Here is an 18,886-nt window from a genome sequence, read left to right as displayed (position 1 = left end):
GTAATCAGATGAAATTACATAAACAATTGTGCTTTAATAAAAACTAAATAAATATTTAAGAAGTATCCGACCTGCTCCTGCAGCAGTTTCTTATCAACATAGACGGAAACACAAAATACACAAAAGTCATGGAATCATACAGAAAAACACCAGAAACAATCTACCTGCTGCTATTAAATAATATATATGTTCTCCAAGTCTTAATGTCTTTTATTTGAGAAAAAAAAATCCATCCATCCCATATATATATTTTTTAATACCATGATATTTTTCCCTCAGGCCACCAGAGACGACAGCAACAGAGGATTTAATAAGCCGTGTTATGAATGCGGAGGAATCGGCTGCACAGATGTAAAAGATGGTGATTTTCTTTATTGTTCCATTTGGAAACAAATCCCATAAAAAATAACACAACCAACAATGTATTGAGAGCTTTGTTGACTCACTAGAACACCGCATGCGTCTCAATCCGCCGCTGAAAATATTTCCTGCAGACTCCAGCCTTCACACTCATGGGCTGTTTTTAAAGATTCACGTCTCCAGTTACAAGTTAGAGGAAGAAAGACAAACACATTTATTGTTGTTTATCTTCTCAGGTGGGATTCAATAACAAAAGACAACTTTAGAACATCAGCAGCCGTTTCCTTTGAGACAAAGACAGAGAACTTACAGAACCCCAAAACTCTGTAAAAAGACAAATTAAAAAAGGTACAGAGAATATTTAGTGTTGTGTTTCTGGCTCTTTATTCATAGCAACAAGATGTCTTGTTTACATATCCATGCTGGTTATTGTTCTAGTGATATCAAGCAAAGAGTTTCTGTTAAAATGAAGGAGAGCAGCTTCACACGACTTACGCTTTTGTTGTTTTTTTAAGATAAAAATCACGATTATTTTTGACTTTTTATTCAGTTTGTATAAAGAAACGAAGTCCAAGAAGAAGAATTTACCGGGGACATTTACTGCATTTATTGATGGAAACACACTTTTAAACATTTACACCCTGAAGTCAAATTAAACTTCTGAATTCCACGAGTTGTGACGATTGAAGGTTTTAAAGTTCCATCTTCTCAGTTGATTCATGACAGAAAGAAAGAGGGAACATCTGGGAAAGACGTTCAAACTGAAGCTCGTTCTGGGACAACATTAAAGTCTTTAAATAATAAACCGTGAAATGCGGGTTATAAGGCGCACCCCTTTATAAGCCGCTAGCTGCAGCTGCCACAAGAATGTGTGTCTGCACGGTTTGAGAACAAGTAAACAACAGTGTTGTCAGCGCTAGCTCCCCGCTTGCTAGCTAGCGCTCACCAGCTAGGTTGCACTTGCCATCTAGCGCTCGCGAGCTAGCTAGCTAGCGCTTGCTAGCTAGCTGGGTTAGGACCCTGCCGTCAGACCTGTTTTCCATCACGCCTCCTTGCGATGTCTCTGCAACTGTTGCTAAATTTAGAATAAAATAGCCGCACCGATATTTGAGAAAAAAAAACTAAGAAAAAGAAGTAGCGGCTTATACCCTGAATTTCAACGTCCTTCATGTCTGTAGTTTGTAGTTAATCCTGAAAACATCACTAATGTATGAAATGTTTACAGAACAAGGAGAAAGTCTTTCATCCCTCATTTGGAAACACGATCCACCAGATATTGTTTTTTACTGAATTCACCCCAAAAAAAAGCAAAAATCACTTTCAGTTTGTTTTTGTTTTTAAACAGAAAAGAGATAAAGAGACAAACGACGAGCCGGCATCTCTGCCTAAACATTTATTCTGCAGAGCGAGGTGTGTGTGTGTGTGTGTGTGTGTGTGTGTGTGTGTGTGTGTGTGTGTGTGTGTGTGTGTGTGTGTGTGACACAATCAGTCGCCGTGTCGGCTCGTCTGGAGGAACTCGTTGTGGAGCTTCTCCTGGGCCTCGAAGAGCTTCCGCAGCTTCTTGGCTTGTCCTTTGCTTAGCTCCTTGCCCTCGGCATCATGGGACGGGAAACCCTGTTTGACAACGACAACAACAACAACAACTTCATTCACGCCCAAAATCACAGACAATTTCCAGAAAAACGGCAAAAGAACACGTTTCCATCTGCTGGATAGTAGATCCAGTATTCATATCTTTTCCTGATAGTATTATTAAAAAGTATATACAAAAAGTATGAGCATTAAAATATACTTAAGAGTACCAAAAGTACAAGTACTCCTTATGCAGAATGATATATATGGCATTACTGGATTATAATAAGTGATTGTGTTCATGACTTTATATACTTCTGGTAGTTTAATAATACATCTTCACTTATTCGTGGATTTATATTTAGTATTTACACGCTACAGCATGAATATTGATGTACATGTTGTGTTTTACTACCGTTTCGTCGAACTTGGAGAACTTGTCGCTCTCTGAGCGGAACATCTCCCCCGGAGGAAGCTTCATCTTCGCCAGCTTGGCCGCCTGAAAGAGAGGAAGAGCGATGAGAACTCGTCTTCAGAGACCAGAGGAACCAGAACAAGGAACCAGAACGAGGAACCAGAACGAGGAACCGGGCAGCGACCTCTTGTTCCTGCTTCTTCCGGGCGGCTTCCTCCTTCTTCCTCTTCTTGTCCGCCTCCATCTGGAAGAGAGGGAAGAGTTCTTGATATTAGAAAATAAAATGAAAAACTGAGTTCAGACCATTTTAAACTTATAATTAATTGAAAACAATATGTAATATTGTTTGTTTGCAAAAGCAGGAATATTAAACACAAAATGTGGTTTATTGATCTTACTTTCGTAGAATTATTTTAGGACTAATGCTTTTTAAATTGACATTATATATATATATGTATAAAAATATATACGTATATATATATATATATATATATATATATATATATATATATATATATATATATATATATATATATATATATATATATATTCACAGACACAATATATATTATATATAAATATATAATATATTTTATATGTGTGTATGTATATACATATATATATATATATATGTATATACATACACACATATATAAAATTAACATATATTAAATATATTATATAAATATACATATTATATAAATATAATATATATGTTATACAATAATATATTCTTTAATAAAATATATATATATATAAAATGTATGATTATATTATGTACAATACAATATTATGTATTTATATAAATATAGATTATTTATATAAAAATATATATAATAAATATATATATATATAATATTTCTGCCAGATTCACTCCTTCTATTCCGACCTTTCACAAAAAAAGCCCTAAACACTGTAACTGATCACCAGAGGAAACTCAAACTCAATAAAAAGAGTTTACAGCAGTTTAGCTATTTACCCATAATCCTTTGTGATGATGTCATAATTAAACATAAAGGCCTCTCCTCCTCTTCCTCACCTGCTTCTTCATGTAATGATGTCATAATTAAACACAAAGGCCTCTCCTCCTCTTCCTCACCTGCTTCTTCTCCTCCTTCTCCTTCAGCAGCGTCTCCTTGTCCACCAGCTTCACCACAGTGGGCAGACCTGAAACATCTTCATCGTCAGAGTGGCTCGTCTTCGCTCTCTGAGGTAGTCATGAACAGACATGAGCGTCTCACCTTCGTGGTCTTCCAGCCGGACGCCGAGCTCCGGTAACGTGTCGTCACGGACGACGTCACACAGCTGCAGCAACGCCGTCACTAGGTCAACACAATTACATTCATTTAAATATGGTAACATAAAGGGGAGTGAAAATACACAATTACATTCATTTAAATATGGTAACATAAAGGGGAGTGAAAATATACAATTACATTCATTTAGATATGGTAACATAAAGGGAAGTGAAAAAATATACAATTTAATAAAATAAAATATATTTAAGTAAAGTAAGATGTAATAATTTAAAATAAAAGGAAATTAAATATTATTTATTTAAATAAAGTAAAATAAGAAACAATTTAATTAAATGAAATAAATTTAATTAAAGTAAAATGTAATAATGTACAATAAAAGGAAATGTAATGACATTTTATTTATTTAAATAAAGCAAAATAAAAGGACATTTAATAAAATTTAGATAAAATGTAATAAAATGTAATACATTTCATTCAAGTAAAATAAAATAAATTAAAATAAAAGGACATTTAATAACATGAAATAAATGTAATTAAAGTAAAATGCAATAATGTAAAATAAAAGGACATTTATGAAATTCAATTAATTTAAATTAATAATAATACAAATAAATAAAATAAAATGTAACACTGTAATGTAATAATTCAAGTAAAATCAAATAAGGTGTTACATTAATTAATTAAAATAAATAAAAGAATATTTGATAAAATAAAATACATTTAAATAAAATAAAGTAAAAAAAATAAAAAAATAAGGGCTTTCATAATTAGAACCTGAAGAAAAACTATGACAGTAAAAAGTAATAAAATCTTTTGGACATTTTAAACTCTCTCACCTTTCTGCTCTCGGGCGATTTTCCGGACGCCCTCTCTGAAGTCTGAGAGCACGGAGAGGTACGGCATCACGGTGCTCTCCAGCTGCGCACACACACACACACACACACACACACACACACACACACACACACACACACACACACACACACACACACACACAGCAACTTTAAGCGCTAAAGCGGTGTAAAGTACGGTTTACCTCCATTTTAATATGGAAGATTAAGTCATTAATTTACTTTGATTCATTCAAATTATTTTATTTGTGAAAAAACATAATCTAAAAATGTAAATCACCCAGAAAAAGAATCCAAATAACCTGGATCAGAATATTTAGTTTGTTTGGACAGAGAAGGGCTAAATCTCTGATCTTCATTCATTCATTATCAATGTAAACAACAACAACAACAACAACAACAACAACAACAGAGGACTGGACTCACGTCAGCGCTCTGGCCGGCTCCTCCCACTGGGAACCCAATGGGCTCCGATCCCTCGATGGCCCCAAAGATCTGACAGTGGGTGTAACGCAAAGGGCATGAAATACATAAAAATACATAAAAACACACATAAAAATACAAAAGAACACAAAAGGACAAAACAAAACCAAGTACTTAAGGAGCATTAAAAACGTCTCACGATAATCAAACCTGAGCTCATTAGTCAAACGTTTAAATGTTTTAACGTTCATGTGCGCTGTTTTAAATATTAAACTACATTACCCAGAATGCTTAGAACCACAGCGTTCGTTTACAAGAACTCTACATGGGAACATTACATCAGTGGAAACACGTTTAAACACATATGTTCATGTTCTGTTCTTTTGATTATTATTGGAACAATAAGGTCTTCTGGTTTAAGAGCTCACATTGCCCCCTAGTGGAGAGATACAGAACCACACACAGGGAGCACTAAACTCTTCGTCACACGCACACACACACACACACACACACACACACACACACGCAGCATGCGGGTGAGGTACTGGGCGACCGACAGACACAGACACAGACACACACACACACACACACACACACACCTGCAGCATGCGGGTGAGGTAGTGGGCGACGCACACACACACACACACACACACCTGCAGCATGCGGGTGAGGGTACTGGGCGACGCACACACACACACACACACACACACACACACACACACACACACACACACACACACCTGCAGCATGCGGGTGAGGGTACTGGGCGACGCACACACACACACACACACACACACACACACACACACACACACACACACACACCTGCAGCATGCGGGTGAGGTACTGGGCGACGCCCTGCAGCAGCAGGCGGTTGGGCCTCAGCTTGCCGCTCTTCCTGCTGGCGATGTAGCTGTTGCTATGGCCGACCAGCACACGCATCTCCTCCACGGCGGTGCGCGTGTCCACGTTGTCGCACAGCGCCTCGTGCACGGCCGACTTCCTGTCGCAGAAACTGGAGAACGCGAGGAACCCGTCATGAAAGAGAACCCGTCATGAAAGAGAACCCGTCATGAAAGAGAACCCGTCAGGAAAGAGAACCCGTCAGGAAAGAGAACCCGTCAGGAAAGAGAACCCGTCAGGAAAGAGAACCCGTCAGGAAAGAGAACCCGTCATGAAAGAGAACCCGTCATGAAAGAGAACCCGTCAGGAAAGAGAACCCGTCAGGAAAGAGAACCCGTCAGGAAAGAGAACCCGTCATCAAAGAGAACCCGGCCTTTGAAGGGAACATGGTTTAAGTCTGTTTGAGGGCGCCGGACTCCATTCATAAAAACACTGAGTTAAGCTCCCAGAGCACAGGATGGTCTACTGCTGCCTCACCTGGGAGTGTGTGGTAGTGTGGTAGTGTGTGTTAGTGTGTGTGAGCGTGTGTGAGCGTGTGTTAGTGTGTGTGAGCGTGTGTGAGTGTGTGTTAGTGTGTGTGAGTGTGTGTGAGTGTGTGTTAGTGTGTGTTAGTGTGTGTGAGTGTGTGGTAGTATGTGTGAGTGTGTGTGTGTGAGTGTGTGGTAGTGTGTGGTAGTGTGTGTGAGTGTGTGGTAGTGTGTGTGAGTGTGTGTGAGTGTGTGGTAGTGTGTGTGAGTGTGTGTGAGTGTGTGGTAGTGTGTGTGAGTGTGTGACTTCAGTGAATCTGAACAAACCCTTTAAAAACACCGAAGTTAGAGACGCACAAACCAGTTAGAGACGCACAAACCAGTTAGAGACGCACAAACCAGTTAGTCCACAACAACACACACTAACACACAGCAGCAGTAGACCATCCTGAGCTCAGAGCTAAATCAGTGTTTTTATGAATGGAGTCTGGTTAAAGAGCTCACCTGTTGTTGAGCTCCGTCTCGGCCGCCTCCCACTTCTCAAACCGACCGGTGATGTCACAGGGAGCTCGCAGGATGTCCTTCACGGTCAGGAAGAACTCCTGTCGCACAATGAAACAGAAGAAGAAGAAGATTAAAGAATAAGAACCAACAACCATCAGACACCTCCGCCGCGCTGCACACTCACGTTCAGGAACTTCTCGTACTGGACGGCCGACTCCATGGTGTTGGACGAGTAGTCCAGCGTGTCCTTCCAGGAGTGCAGGAGGAAGGCCAGGCGCAGCTGACGCGCTGCGGGACGACAACACAATGTGAACACACAACCATCTGAACACAACCATCTGAACACACAACCATCTGAACACACAACAATCTGAACACAACCATCTGAACACACAACCATCTGAACACACAACCATCTGAACACACAACAATGTGAATACACAACCATCTGAACACACAACCATCTGAACACACAAGCATCTGAACACACAAGCATCTGAACACACAAGCATCTGAATACACAACCATCTGAACACAAAACCATCTGAACACACAACAATGTGAACACACAACCATCTGAATACACAACCATCTGAACACACAACCATCTGAACACACAACCATCTGAATACACAACCATCTGAACACACAACCATCTGAACACACAACCATCTGAACACACAACCATCTGAATACACAACCATCTGAACACACAACCATCTGAACACACAACCATCTGAACACAAAACCATCTGAACACAAAATAATGTGAACACACAACCATCTGAATACACAACCATCTGAATACACAACAATGTGAACACACAACCATCTGAATACACAACCATCTGAACACACAACAATGTGAACACACAACCATCTGAATACACAACAATGTGAACACACAACCATCTGAACACACAACAATGTGAACACACAACAATGTGACAATGTCGCCTCACACAGGACGCTCACAGGCCAACTGCTGTTTCTTAAAGGGACAGTACGGATGTTTAGAAGAACCTCACAAACACACTCCTAAACATCGCTACTGTCCCTTTAAGTGTAGCGTTGCACTCCGCTTAAAGGGCCAGTAGCGATGTCTGTAGACAGACGTCCATAGAGAAGCAGGTGCGTCACCTGTGTTCTTCGCCAAGGCGTCTTTGATGGTGATGAAGTTCTTCAGAGATTTCGACATCTTGCAGCCGGCGATCGTCAGGTGACCGGTGTGCAGGAAGTACCGAACCCAGTGGTCGTTCTCGAAGAACGCCTGAGAGGAAGAACCACCGGAAAAACTCTTTTACTTTCTATTGGACAGGAAAGAATACCTTTAAACAACTCAACAGCAAACGTCTCTTTCTCGAAATCTTGTCTCTTAAAGGAACAGTCCGACATTTAAAGAAGAAGATTATCTTGCAAGGGGATGCAGTTACTAGTCTTTGTGCTAAGCTACGTTAGCCGCTTCAGATGTAGCGTACGCACGTGAATATGTCAGTAGGTTTTCTAAAAGGTTGAACTATTCCTTTAAATTTAGGTCTAAAAAGGGAAAGAAGAGATTCACAAAGAGAAGGAAGAAATAGTTCCTCCATGAAACTGTTCCAGGGTTGTGTCTCTAACCGTCTAACTGTGTTGTGCGTCTCTAACTGGTTTGTGCGTCTCTAACTGACTCTTTGTCGCCCCCTGCAGGCGACCTGAGCAGCTGTTAAGTTCTTTAAATCCAGTGGCATGAAATTGTAGAAACAAACCAGACATCTTTCAGCAAATCGCCCCAAAACATCCTGGATTGAACATTGTGGATGTCTTTTATTTGGGGGTGAACTGTCCCTTTAAATGACATGAAACCGGAGCAAACATATTTTTTAAATAACCGATAAAGCTGTTTGTTTCTTTACCTCAGACTGAGCCAGCTCGTTGTCGTGGTGAGGGAACCGGAGGTCAAACCCTCCTCCGTGGATGTCCATGGACTCCCCCAGGACGGAGCCAGCCATCGCCGAGCACTCGATGTGCCAGCCGGGCCTCCCCTAACACAACACAACACAACACAAACGCACAACGGCAGTTAGAGGACGAGCGAGCGCGTCGACCTCGAGGAAACCACTCCTTGAGCACCGGCGCCCACCTTCCCCCAGGGGGCGTCCCACGACGGCTCCCCGGGCTTAGAGGCTTTCCACAGGGCGAAGTCGTTGGGTGACTTCTTCTCACTCAGCCGGTCGGCGGAGACGCTCAGGTCGCCTGCAGGGGGCGACAGAGAGGACGTTAGTCAGGTCGCCTGCAGGGGGCGACAGAGAGGACGTTAGTCAGGTCGCCTGCAGGGGGCGACAGAGAGGACGTTAGTCAGGTCGTCTGCAGGGGGCGACAGAGAGGACGTTAGTCAGGTCGCCTGCAGGGGGCGACAGAGAGGACGTTAGTCAGGTCGCCTGCAGGGGGCGACAGAGAGGACGTTAGTCAGGTCGTCTGCAGGGCGCGACAGAGAGGACGTTAGTCAGGTCGCCTGCAGGAGGCGACAGAGAGGACGTTAGTCAGGTCGTCTGCAGGGGGCGACAGAGAGGACGTTAGTCAGGTCGCCTGCAGGGCGCGACAGACAGGACAGTTAGTCAGGGCGCCTGCAGGGGGCGACAGAGAGGACGTTAGTCAGGTCGCCTGCAGGGGGCGACAGAGAGGACGTTAGTCAGGTCGCCTGCAGGGCGCGACAGACAGGACAGTTATTCAGGTCGCCTGCAGGGGGCGACAGAGAGGACGTTAGTCAGGTCGCCTGCAGGGCGCGACAGAGAGGACGTTAGTCAGGTCGCCTGCAGGGCGCGACAGAGAGGACGTTAGTCAGGGCCCGACAGAGAGGACGTTAGTCAGGTCGCCTGCAGGGCGCGACAGAGAGGACGTTAGTCAGGGCGCGACAGAGAGGACGTTAGTCAGGGCGCCTGCAGGGCGCGACAGAGAGGACGTTAGTCAGGTCGCCTGCAGGAGGCGACAGAGAGGACGTTAGTCAGGTCGCCTGCAGGGGGCGACAGACAGGACGTTAGTCAGGTCGTCTGCAGGGCGCGACAGAGAGGACGTTAGTCAGGTCGCCTGCAGGAGGCGACAGAGAGGACGTTAGTCAGGTCGTCTGCAGGGGGCGACAGAGAGGACGTTAGTCAGGTCGCCTGCAGGGCGCGACAGACAGGACAGTTAGTCAGGGCGCCTGCAGGGGGCGACAGAGAGGACGTTAGTCAGGTCGCCTGCAGGGGGCGACAGAGAGGACGTTAGTCAGGTCGCCTGCAGGGCGCGACAGACAGGACAGTTATTCAGGTCGCCTGCAGGGGGCGACAGAGAGGACGTTAGTCAGGTCGCCTGCAGGGCGCGACAGAGAGGACGTTAGTCAGGTCGCCTGCAGGGCGCGACAGAGAGGACGTTAGTCAGGGCCCGACAGAGAGGACGTTAGTCAGGTCGCCTGCAGGGCGCGACAGAGAGGACGTTAGTCAGGGCGCGACAGAGAGGACGTTAGTCAGGGCGCCTGCAGGGCGCGACAGAGAGGACGTTAGTCAGGTCGCCTGCAGGAGGCGACAGAGAGGACGTTAGTCAGGTCGCCTGCAGGGGGCGACAGACAGGACAGTTAGTCAGGTCGTCATTATATTATATTGTGTGCTTGACTCGTGCACTTGACTCGTGCACTTGACTCGTGTACTTGACTCGTGTACTTGACTCGTGTACTTGACTCGTCTACTTGTACCTTCTCCCTCCTGCAGAGCCTTCTGGTCTCCGAAGGCCTCCGGCACCAGCTTGGCGTACGAGTGCATCGGACTGCCGTCGAACTTCAAGGTGTCAAAGTACACGGAGCCGCTTGACTCGTACCTGCCAACGCCGGGGGAAACAAAAAACAATAAAAGCGCTCTATACAATAATAATAACAACAACAACAACAACAACAACAATAACAATGGGTTTCTTCCTCACCCGTAACCGTTTGACACAACCCGCCTCACGAAGTCCACGATCTCCGGCACGTATTCACTGACTCGGGTGAGAACGTCCGGGGGAAGAACCTGGTGGTCACCAAGACAGTTTACACACAACAACAACAACACAACGAGAACTAGAGTCTAGAATATCATCGTATGCTTTTTTCCTGAAGGAGCATATTTAAGGTGAATTTGTTTGTTTTAAACCCAGTTTAACTGTTTTTAAGTAACTTTTGTCACCTTCTTCGGGCATATTTGTATTTTAATGTAAATTATTTAAAGTCATAATGGTCCCTTTATAATATTTATTACACCAAGAATAGAATCAACGCAGGCTGCGTATTATGAGAAACACTTTAAGTGTGACAAAGATAGATGGAACTACCACTTTAAAACAGACAGAAGCACTGAGAGGAAAATTAAAAAGAATAATAATCAGATTTTTTTTTATGTTTATTCATCTGTGAAAACAGGAAGAAAATAAAGTTGTCAGGATCCTTTTTCTCAGTGTTTGTTGTTGTAATTCTTATTTTGGCCACAAGAGGCAGAGGTGCAGGTGGGTTTTGATATATATATATAAATAAAATGTGTGTTTGGAGTACAATGGAGAAATAAAACTGACCTGGACTAAAATATGAAATCTTATTAAAACAACGGGTTAGAGCTGCACTTCAGTCTCTTGTGGCCAAAATGAGAATTACAACAACAAACCCATCACTAAGAAAATGAAATAAAACTTTTTTTTTTTCACCCGTTTTGACAGCTTTAAAAAAAAGAAAAACATTTAGAAAAATTATCCTGTCATAATCTTAATCATAATCTTTTCTTGTTTTCTTTTTACACCTGGAAGGAAGTAAAAAAAGCTTTTTTTTTAAAACATTATCTTAAAGCCTGAAACCTGCCGGCCGGTCTTCTACTCACGTTCAGGGCCTCCATGTCTTTGTGGTACTCTCCCTCCCAAAAACTAGGCAGGACGGAGAAGATGGAGTTCTTCGTCACCTGACTTCCAAACTGCTGGTCCAGCCAATCAGAGAGCAGGTCCCTCGAGCTCTCCAGCAGCACCTGGTGAGAAACAAGCCAGGTGAATACGGATTACTACAGGTAAATATATATATATATATATATATATATATATATATATATATATATATACATACACACACATACATACATACATACATACATACATACATATATATATAGTAATAACAGGAGAAAGAAAAGGAAACAAAGCTAACATAATTCAGAAAAATACAATCTAAAATACACCAAAAAAACAATACAGGGAAAAATAAAGAAGAGCAGAAATATGTATATACACACGTCAAAAGATAATAATTCACCATGAATTAAATGATCAATATATCGTCACCTGAAGGATGTAAAACAACATTTTATGTGTGGACAGAATATACTACATGTATCAATCATGGCATTTGTTTTTTTACATGCCGTGATGGATGAAATATAAATAATCATTATGGAAAAAAAAATGGATGTATTTCAGCCCAAATGAGACGACTTAGTACTTCTTCTGTTTATTCCAAATAAACTGTTAAAATCAAAATACTTCACAAGTTAAATATTCTGTCCACAATATTAAGTAGCAAGATTAATTAATTTGTGTACAAATGGACTTTTTATTTCAGAAATAGTCTGTGTTTTCAAACTATTCTCAAAAAAGTGAAAAGACGAGAATCCCAAAGAGATAAACTCGTCACATGACCGGTCACATGACCTGTCACATGACTCGTCACATGACCTGTCACATGACCTGTCACATGACTCGTCACATGACCGCCTCACCTGGGCCAGAGGCTGCACGACCCCCTGGGCCGCTTTGCCCTGCATCGCCGCCTGCAGGGGCAGCAGAGCGGCCGTGACGCCGGCGTCCAGCCGCTCCAGCATCTGCTTCTTGTCCGGGTCCGTCGTGGCCTTCAAGACGGCCTGGAAGGGCTGAGAGGAGCAGGTCTATGAACCTCTATGAACCTCTATGTACCTCTATGAAGTCTATGTACCTCTATGAAGTCTATGAACCTCTATGAACCTCTATGTACCTCTATGAAGTCTATGTACCTCTATGAAGTCTATGTACCTCTATGTACCTCTATGAAGTCTATGAACCTCTATGTACCTCTATGTACCTCTATGAAGTCTATGTACCTCTATGAACCTCTATGTACCTCTATGTACCTCTATGAAGTCTATGTACCTCTATGAAGTCTATGAACCTCTATGTACCTCTATGAAGTCTATGTACCTCTATGAAGTCTATGTACCTCTATGAAGTATATGTACCTCTATGAACCTCTATGAAGTCTATGTACCTCTATGAACCTCTATGAAGTCTATGTACCTCTATGAAGTCTATGAACCTCTATGAAGTCTATGTACCTCTATGAACCTCTATGAAGTATATGTACCTCTATGAACCTCTATGAAGTATATGTACCTCTATGAAGTCTATGAACCTCTATGAAGTCTATGTACCTCTATGAACCTCTATGAAGTATATGTACCTCTATGAACCTCTATGAAGTATGAGTACCTCTATGAAGTCTATGAACCTCTATGAAGTATATGTACCTCTATGAACCTCTATGAAGTATATGTACCTCTATGAAGTCTATGAACCTCTATGAAGTATATGTACCTCTATGAAGTCTATGAACCTCTACGAAGTATATGTACCTCTATGAAGTCTATGAACCTCTATGAAGTATATGTACCTCTATGAACCTCTATGAAGTATATGTACCTCTATGAACCTCTATGAATGGTGTTATGAAATGTGTTCCATAAGCGTTTCAGGAGTTCTGGTCCTCACCTCTCGGGCGCTCAGCACGTCCTGCAGGACTTGAGCAGCTGGTGGCTGTTTGTCCCGGTACTGGTCCAGCAGGTGGTTCTGACGGGCCCGCCTGATGATCTGGAGGAGGTTTAAATAAACATGTATAGATTATATAAAATAGTACTTCCATTTGTTGATGATGGAGTCCATGTGATGTCGTAGCCTCAGGACTCTTCCTGTGTGTTCTGCTCTCTGGAAGCAGAACCATCAGGACTAGAAACAGAACCATCAGGACTAGAAGCAGAACCATCAGGACTAGAAGCAGAACCATCAGGACTAGAAGCAGAACCAGAACACGTCTGCAGTGAACTCAGTCATTATGACAGAATCTGATTAAAGTAAATGGATTTTAAACGAATAGAATAAAAAGTGTTTGATGAACGATCACAACGGAACCGTTCGTCACACACGATGCGTTCAAGGACCGTCTGAAAGATGACAATCTGACGATAATGACGTTTTTTACAGCTTCTGTCTGTGATGAACAGCTTCATGTTGGCGATTGTTTACTGATCGAATGGTTATAGATCATAATGATTATAGATCTAATGATTATAGATCATAATGATTATAGATCTAATGATTATAGATCATGAAGGAACTCATGACCTTCAGACTCACCTTGTCGTCGATGTCCGTGATGTTGATGCAGTAGAACACGTCGTACTTGAAGTAGTCCTTCAGAACCCGTCTCAGAATATCAAAGGAGATGTAGGATCTGTTCAAAGAGAAATATAATATTAGAAATGTATAATATTAGAAAATATGCTTTAGAGCTGCAACAATTAATAGTTCATTGATTTTTTGTCAACTATTAAAAAAAATATTATAATAGAAATGATCCGTTTTTAACATCTTTGACAAAAGATGATTATCTATTATTGCATTGTTTCTTGTTTTCATTATATTTGTATGGTTTCATTGTTTTATTCTATATCTATGTTTATTGTTATGCACAGACTCATATTCCTCTTCGGCCAATAAACGATTCTGATTCTGAGCTTTGGGGAAAAATAAAACATTTTATAGACATTCAACTACTTGAGAAGATAATCAACATATTTATAATATTAATAATAATATGTAATATAATAATACGGTGGTGTGTACCTGGCGTGTCCCATGTGTGAGGCGTCGTACACCGTCGGCCCGCAGCAGTACCACGTCACCCGGTTCCCTTTCTGGGGGACGAACAGCTCCTGAAGCACGAAGACGACAAATCAACAACAACAAATCAACAAGGCAACAAATCTCTCCCCCCCTCCTCCTCCCCCCCTCCCCCTCCTCCTCCTCCTCCCACCTTGGTTCTGGTCAGGCTGTTGTAGAGGTGGAGTTGAGGAACCTCGGTTCCTCCTGGAGGAGTCCATGGCGGCTGAACCCGCTTCCCTTTCACTGAAAGAGAGAAAAACAAAAACACTTCAAACGTGAACTTGAACAAGAAGAAGAACGGACATTTTCTTTTTTTAAATGTTACGTTGGTCCATCACGAAGCTGTAAAACGTGAACACGCCTCTGAACTACGGAACAACAAACATCCTCAGGTCAACTACATTTAATCGATAAAGTGTTTTTTTTCTAGTGAAACGTTTTGAAGCCGAACTAAATGACATCTGACTTCCTGTAAATGTCTCACTTCTCTGTCTCTTTCAACGGCGGGTTTTCTCATTTCACGCCGGACCCCGTGAGGTTTTTCCCAGCTGCCGACATTTTTGTTTGAACAGAGATACGAGGAGCGGACGCCAGTGTTTCCCCTAGGTTACAGCTTTGGGGGGGTGGGGGGGGGGTCACGCCACACTTTGGAGGAAGAAACATGTTCACGCCCCGCCGCCCCAACAAAGTTTTAACAAAATGCTGAATTTCTATTGCAATAACAAAATGTTTGACTCCTCTACCTTTGCTTTTATAAATCATAGAATAAAGAAGATTGTAATAACTTTAAAGTAAACCAGATTGCTACATCACACAAAAACAAATACCTTGTGCAATCACTTTGTTAGAACTACGGAAATGAAGTTCTATCTGTGCAAAAGATAACTAATATTTAGCTACTAGTTTATTGTGGAAAACAATAAGCTATTTTTTTGCAAAACAAAACGGAATGTATTAGTGGCTGCAATGAGCTGCTTTCCTCTACACATCTTTTTAAAACGCGGTTAATGCTCAATGTTGAGCTGAGATCTGTATTCTATTTTGAGGCAACAGCAGAAAAGCCGACATGACAGAGATCGACTTTTAGCAAAATGCCAAGATTCGGTGATTCGCTATGTGCAAGCGCAGCCAGCGGCTCATTGTGGGTACAAAGACACAAGCACTTTGACTCGTTTCTTTGAGAGCTACTCCGGGTTCTACTCGCAGGAGAGCGAGTGCTGCAGGCTTCACCCTGAGAGCGTTTCAAAAACGCTCTGCGTTTCACACAACGTATTTTTCGACTCTCTGAGTGAGCTCAGTGAGAGCCGAGAAGAGTTGTAAACGTGCGACCATGTAGAGACAGAAATGACAAGCCGTCGTGAAGATGAGATCAATGACATACGCCGTTTAGTTTAATAAAAGAACGAGGTTCTGTCGGAAAGGGAACCTTAAATGACTTCTGTTGTGATCTGGCGCTATAGAGAAAATGACAGGGGGGTGTGGCCTAAAATGATGGTAGGGGAAACACTGGACGCTGAAACTCAACTCGAGCAAAATTCCAAAAGGACTTCAGGGTTCATGCACGTCAGTGTTTGTTTGCAGAGGACCTCCGACAGCCTCCACATCGGGGTCCGAGACCTGGTCTCAGACCGGGTCTCGGACCGTCTACTCACTGCTCTCGGGGTGGAGGTCCTGCTGCAGGGCCGCTATGTGCCTGTACCACCGCAGAGCGTGGACATGCTGCGGGTCTGGGGGTCTGCGGAGGAGCCTAAAGGCCCTCTGGTCGGCCGGGGAGGGGCCGAACCCGGCCAGGTAGCTGCGGGGGGCTAGGAGGTCGTTCAGGGCCGCTGCCAGCGCGGACTCCTCGTTTATCTGAAGCAAGAAGCCAAACTCAAAGGCTGCAGAAACAAGAGGGCAGACAGTCGTAGAGTTACCGACCGGGCCGGAGGAAACACCCCCAACAGACCCGGTCAGCTAACGTTAGCTAGCTCTGATAGTGCGTTAGCTACAAAGGCTTGCTTGCAAGCTAGCTAACGCTAGCTAGCTCTAATAATGCGTTAGCTACAAAGGCTTGCTTGCAAGCTAGCTAACCTTAGCTAGCTCTGATAGTGCATTAGCTACAAAGGTCAGAACGCCCCCAACAGACCCGGTCAGCTAACGTTAGCTAGCTCTGGTAGTGCGTTAGCTACAAAGGCTTGCTTGCAAGCTAGCTAACCTTAGCTAGCTCTGATAGTGCGTTAGCTACAAAGACTCACTTGCAAGCTAGCTAATGTTAGCTCGCTCTGATAGTGTGTTAGCTACAAAGACTCACTTGGAAGCTAGCTAATGTTAGCTGGCTCTGATAGTGCGTTAGCTACTGACAAAGGTCAGCATGCCCCCGACTCAGTCATCCTCTCAACACTATTATATGAAAACTAAACTGAAATCCGGCACGTTAAAAGAACCAAACTCCCGCTGACCCACAGATGTGTTTCCTCTCAGCGTCATTCAGAGAAGAGCGCTAAGTATCAGAGGGTTTAGGACTCGTGAAACAGACTCTGAATGGGATTTAAAAAGAGAAACTAATCAACAAGACATGCTGATAAACGAGTAAAGCAATATATAAACGTCACAAAATATCACTTCATCTTGATCAGTTCATCCGTTCTGCGCTCTGACATTCCTGTTTGTTCAAAAGAAAAACACCATTTCACAGAAATGACCGACGACTGAGAGAGAAACAGAAATTAAGTCAAATGGAAACTGAAAATGATTTATATATCTAAAAATAAGGTATATATATATATATATATAATCAAATGCATGTATAGAAATGACAAACAAGATGATGCAACCATGCAAAACTAAAAACAAACATAAACATTTAAAGGTATATTATGACATGAATAAAAGAAGTTAAAGTAAAACACTACAGATTAAAGAGCAGGATGGCCGAGTTTCAAGTTATTGTAACTTTAGAGAAGAAAAATAATTTAAAATGATGTTTTGAATGCCATTTGACAGATGTCCAACAATAATAATACAAATAAAAATGATTATTAAATGTATTATAATCATACAAGTGATTCCAAAAGTACTAGAACCTTAAATAAAATGCACCCGACCCGTCAAACAGAAACAGATCAAACTGGATGATGCAACTGTGCCAAAGCAAAAACAAGCATGTTAATAAATAAACGTGTATGATTAAAAACTGAATTAAGAGATTACAGTGTCGATAATTATTTATTTTAATCGTTATCTGGAAATAAATCCGCAGTCGACCGAGGATGTGAACTAACATTTGGCCAAAAATAAGTATTAAACAGCCGGTAATGTCTCAGGCCATAAATATATAAATAATAATACAGTTATAAACATAAATTACTGTTAAATGTTTAGCTATAACTAATATACATCAGTGGAAAGTAAATTACTGCAATAAGACTTTATAATAAATCACCTTCATCACTCAGCTATAACACCGTTACACTCCTGTTTGTTAATTTAACATTGTTCCTTGTTATTTGTGTTATATATTATGCATTGTTCCTATTATTATATCCCATGTTTGTATGTATTGTGCATGTTTATTTGCATCCTATCTATACTATATATTTTGTGACAGCTGGATTTCGCAGAACAAACCAAACCCCATTCATAACCCGGAACCCATGATAACCGCAGTAATCATATTAAATAAAACACTGGCATCTGGAATAAGTGCGCCGAACTGGAGACCGTCCTCCTCTAAACACGAGACAGCCCTCGGCATTGCGGTAGTTCACCTGCGGGTCTCTGCGGACACATTGCGCCGCTTTACCTGCGGGTTTGAATAGCTGGCCGGTGTTACCTCGAGCTAACGCCGCTACCGAACACGCGTCCCGCGGCGCTGCTCGCGGGTCTTAGCGGGTCTTAGCGGGTCTTTTTAATGACGTGGCGGTGAAAACAAACATAATGTTCTGTACCTGGCTCCGCTGAGGTCGACATGGCCACAGTGCTGGATGGTTCGGATGCTGCTGATGCAACAATAACGTGTCCGGAAGAAGAACCCGAGCGCTGCATTCAAAGCGGAACCAAAGTGCTGCAACCCGAGAGCGGCGGCCCGGACCGTTAACGACCGACGGACCGTCAACACGGAAGTGTCGGATTCACTCCTAAAAAACTATCTAACTCCTCCACGCAGCGGCTGTTTTCGTGAACGCAGAGGCTAAATGAAGAGTTTGTTTTGTGTATTGGTGTCCG

The 18,886-nt window shown here is 42.5% G+C and overlaps 1 protein-coding gene across 1 annotated transcript; it reads right to left on the bottom strand.

Moving 5' to 3' along the window:
- Nucleotides 1–518: 518 nt before the first annotated feature.
- cars1 (cysteinyl-tRNA synthetase 1) lies at nucleotides 519–18,648 on the bottom strand. The gene is made up of 22 exons (XM_079230463.1): nucleotides 18,610–18,648; nucleotides 14,835–14,926; nucleotides 14,645–14,733; nucleotides 14,156–14,252; nucleotides 13,514–13,612; nucleotides 12,493–12,642; nucleotides 11,608–11,748; nucleotides 10,682–10,770; nucleotides 10,458–10,579; nucleotides 8,874–8,986; nucleotides 8,647–8,775; nucleotides 7,895–8,024; nucleotides 6,939–7,042; nucleotides 6,755–6,852; nucleotides 5,706–5,895; nucleotides 4,884–4,952; nucleotides 4,443–4,524; nucleotides 3,589–3,669; nucleotides 3,447–3,514; nucleotides 2,532–2,591; nucleotides 2,348–2,431; nucleotides 519–1,974 (listed from the first exon to the last, which is right to left on the bottom strand). Exons 1-22 carry the CDS (start codon nucleotides 18,629–18,631, stop codon nucleotides 1,846–1,848), a joined length of 2,238 nt encoding a protein of 745 aa, XP_079086589.1. The 5' UTR covers nucleotides 18,632–18,648; the 3' UTR covers nucleotides 519–1,845.
- Between the last annotated feature and the right edge of the window lie 238 nt (nucleotides 18,649–18,886).

This window comes from Taurulus bubalis (genome assembly GCF_910589615.1).
Source record: "Taurulus bubalis genome assembly, chromosome: 15".
NCBI lineage: Eukaryota > Metazoa > Chordata > Actinopteri > Perciformes > Cottidae > Taurulus > Taurulus bubalis.
Note: the sequence above shows the minus strand (reverse complement) of the source record. Positions and strands in the feature narration are given on the sequence as shown.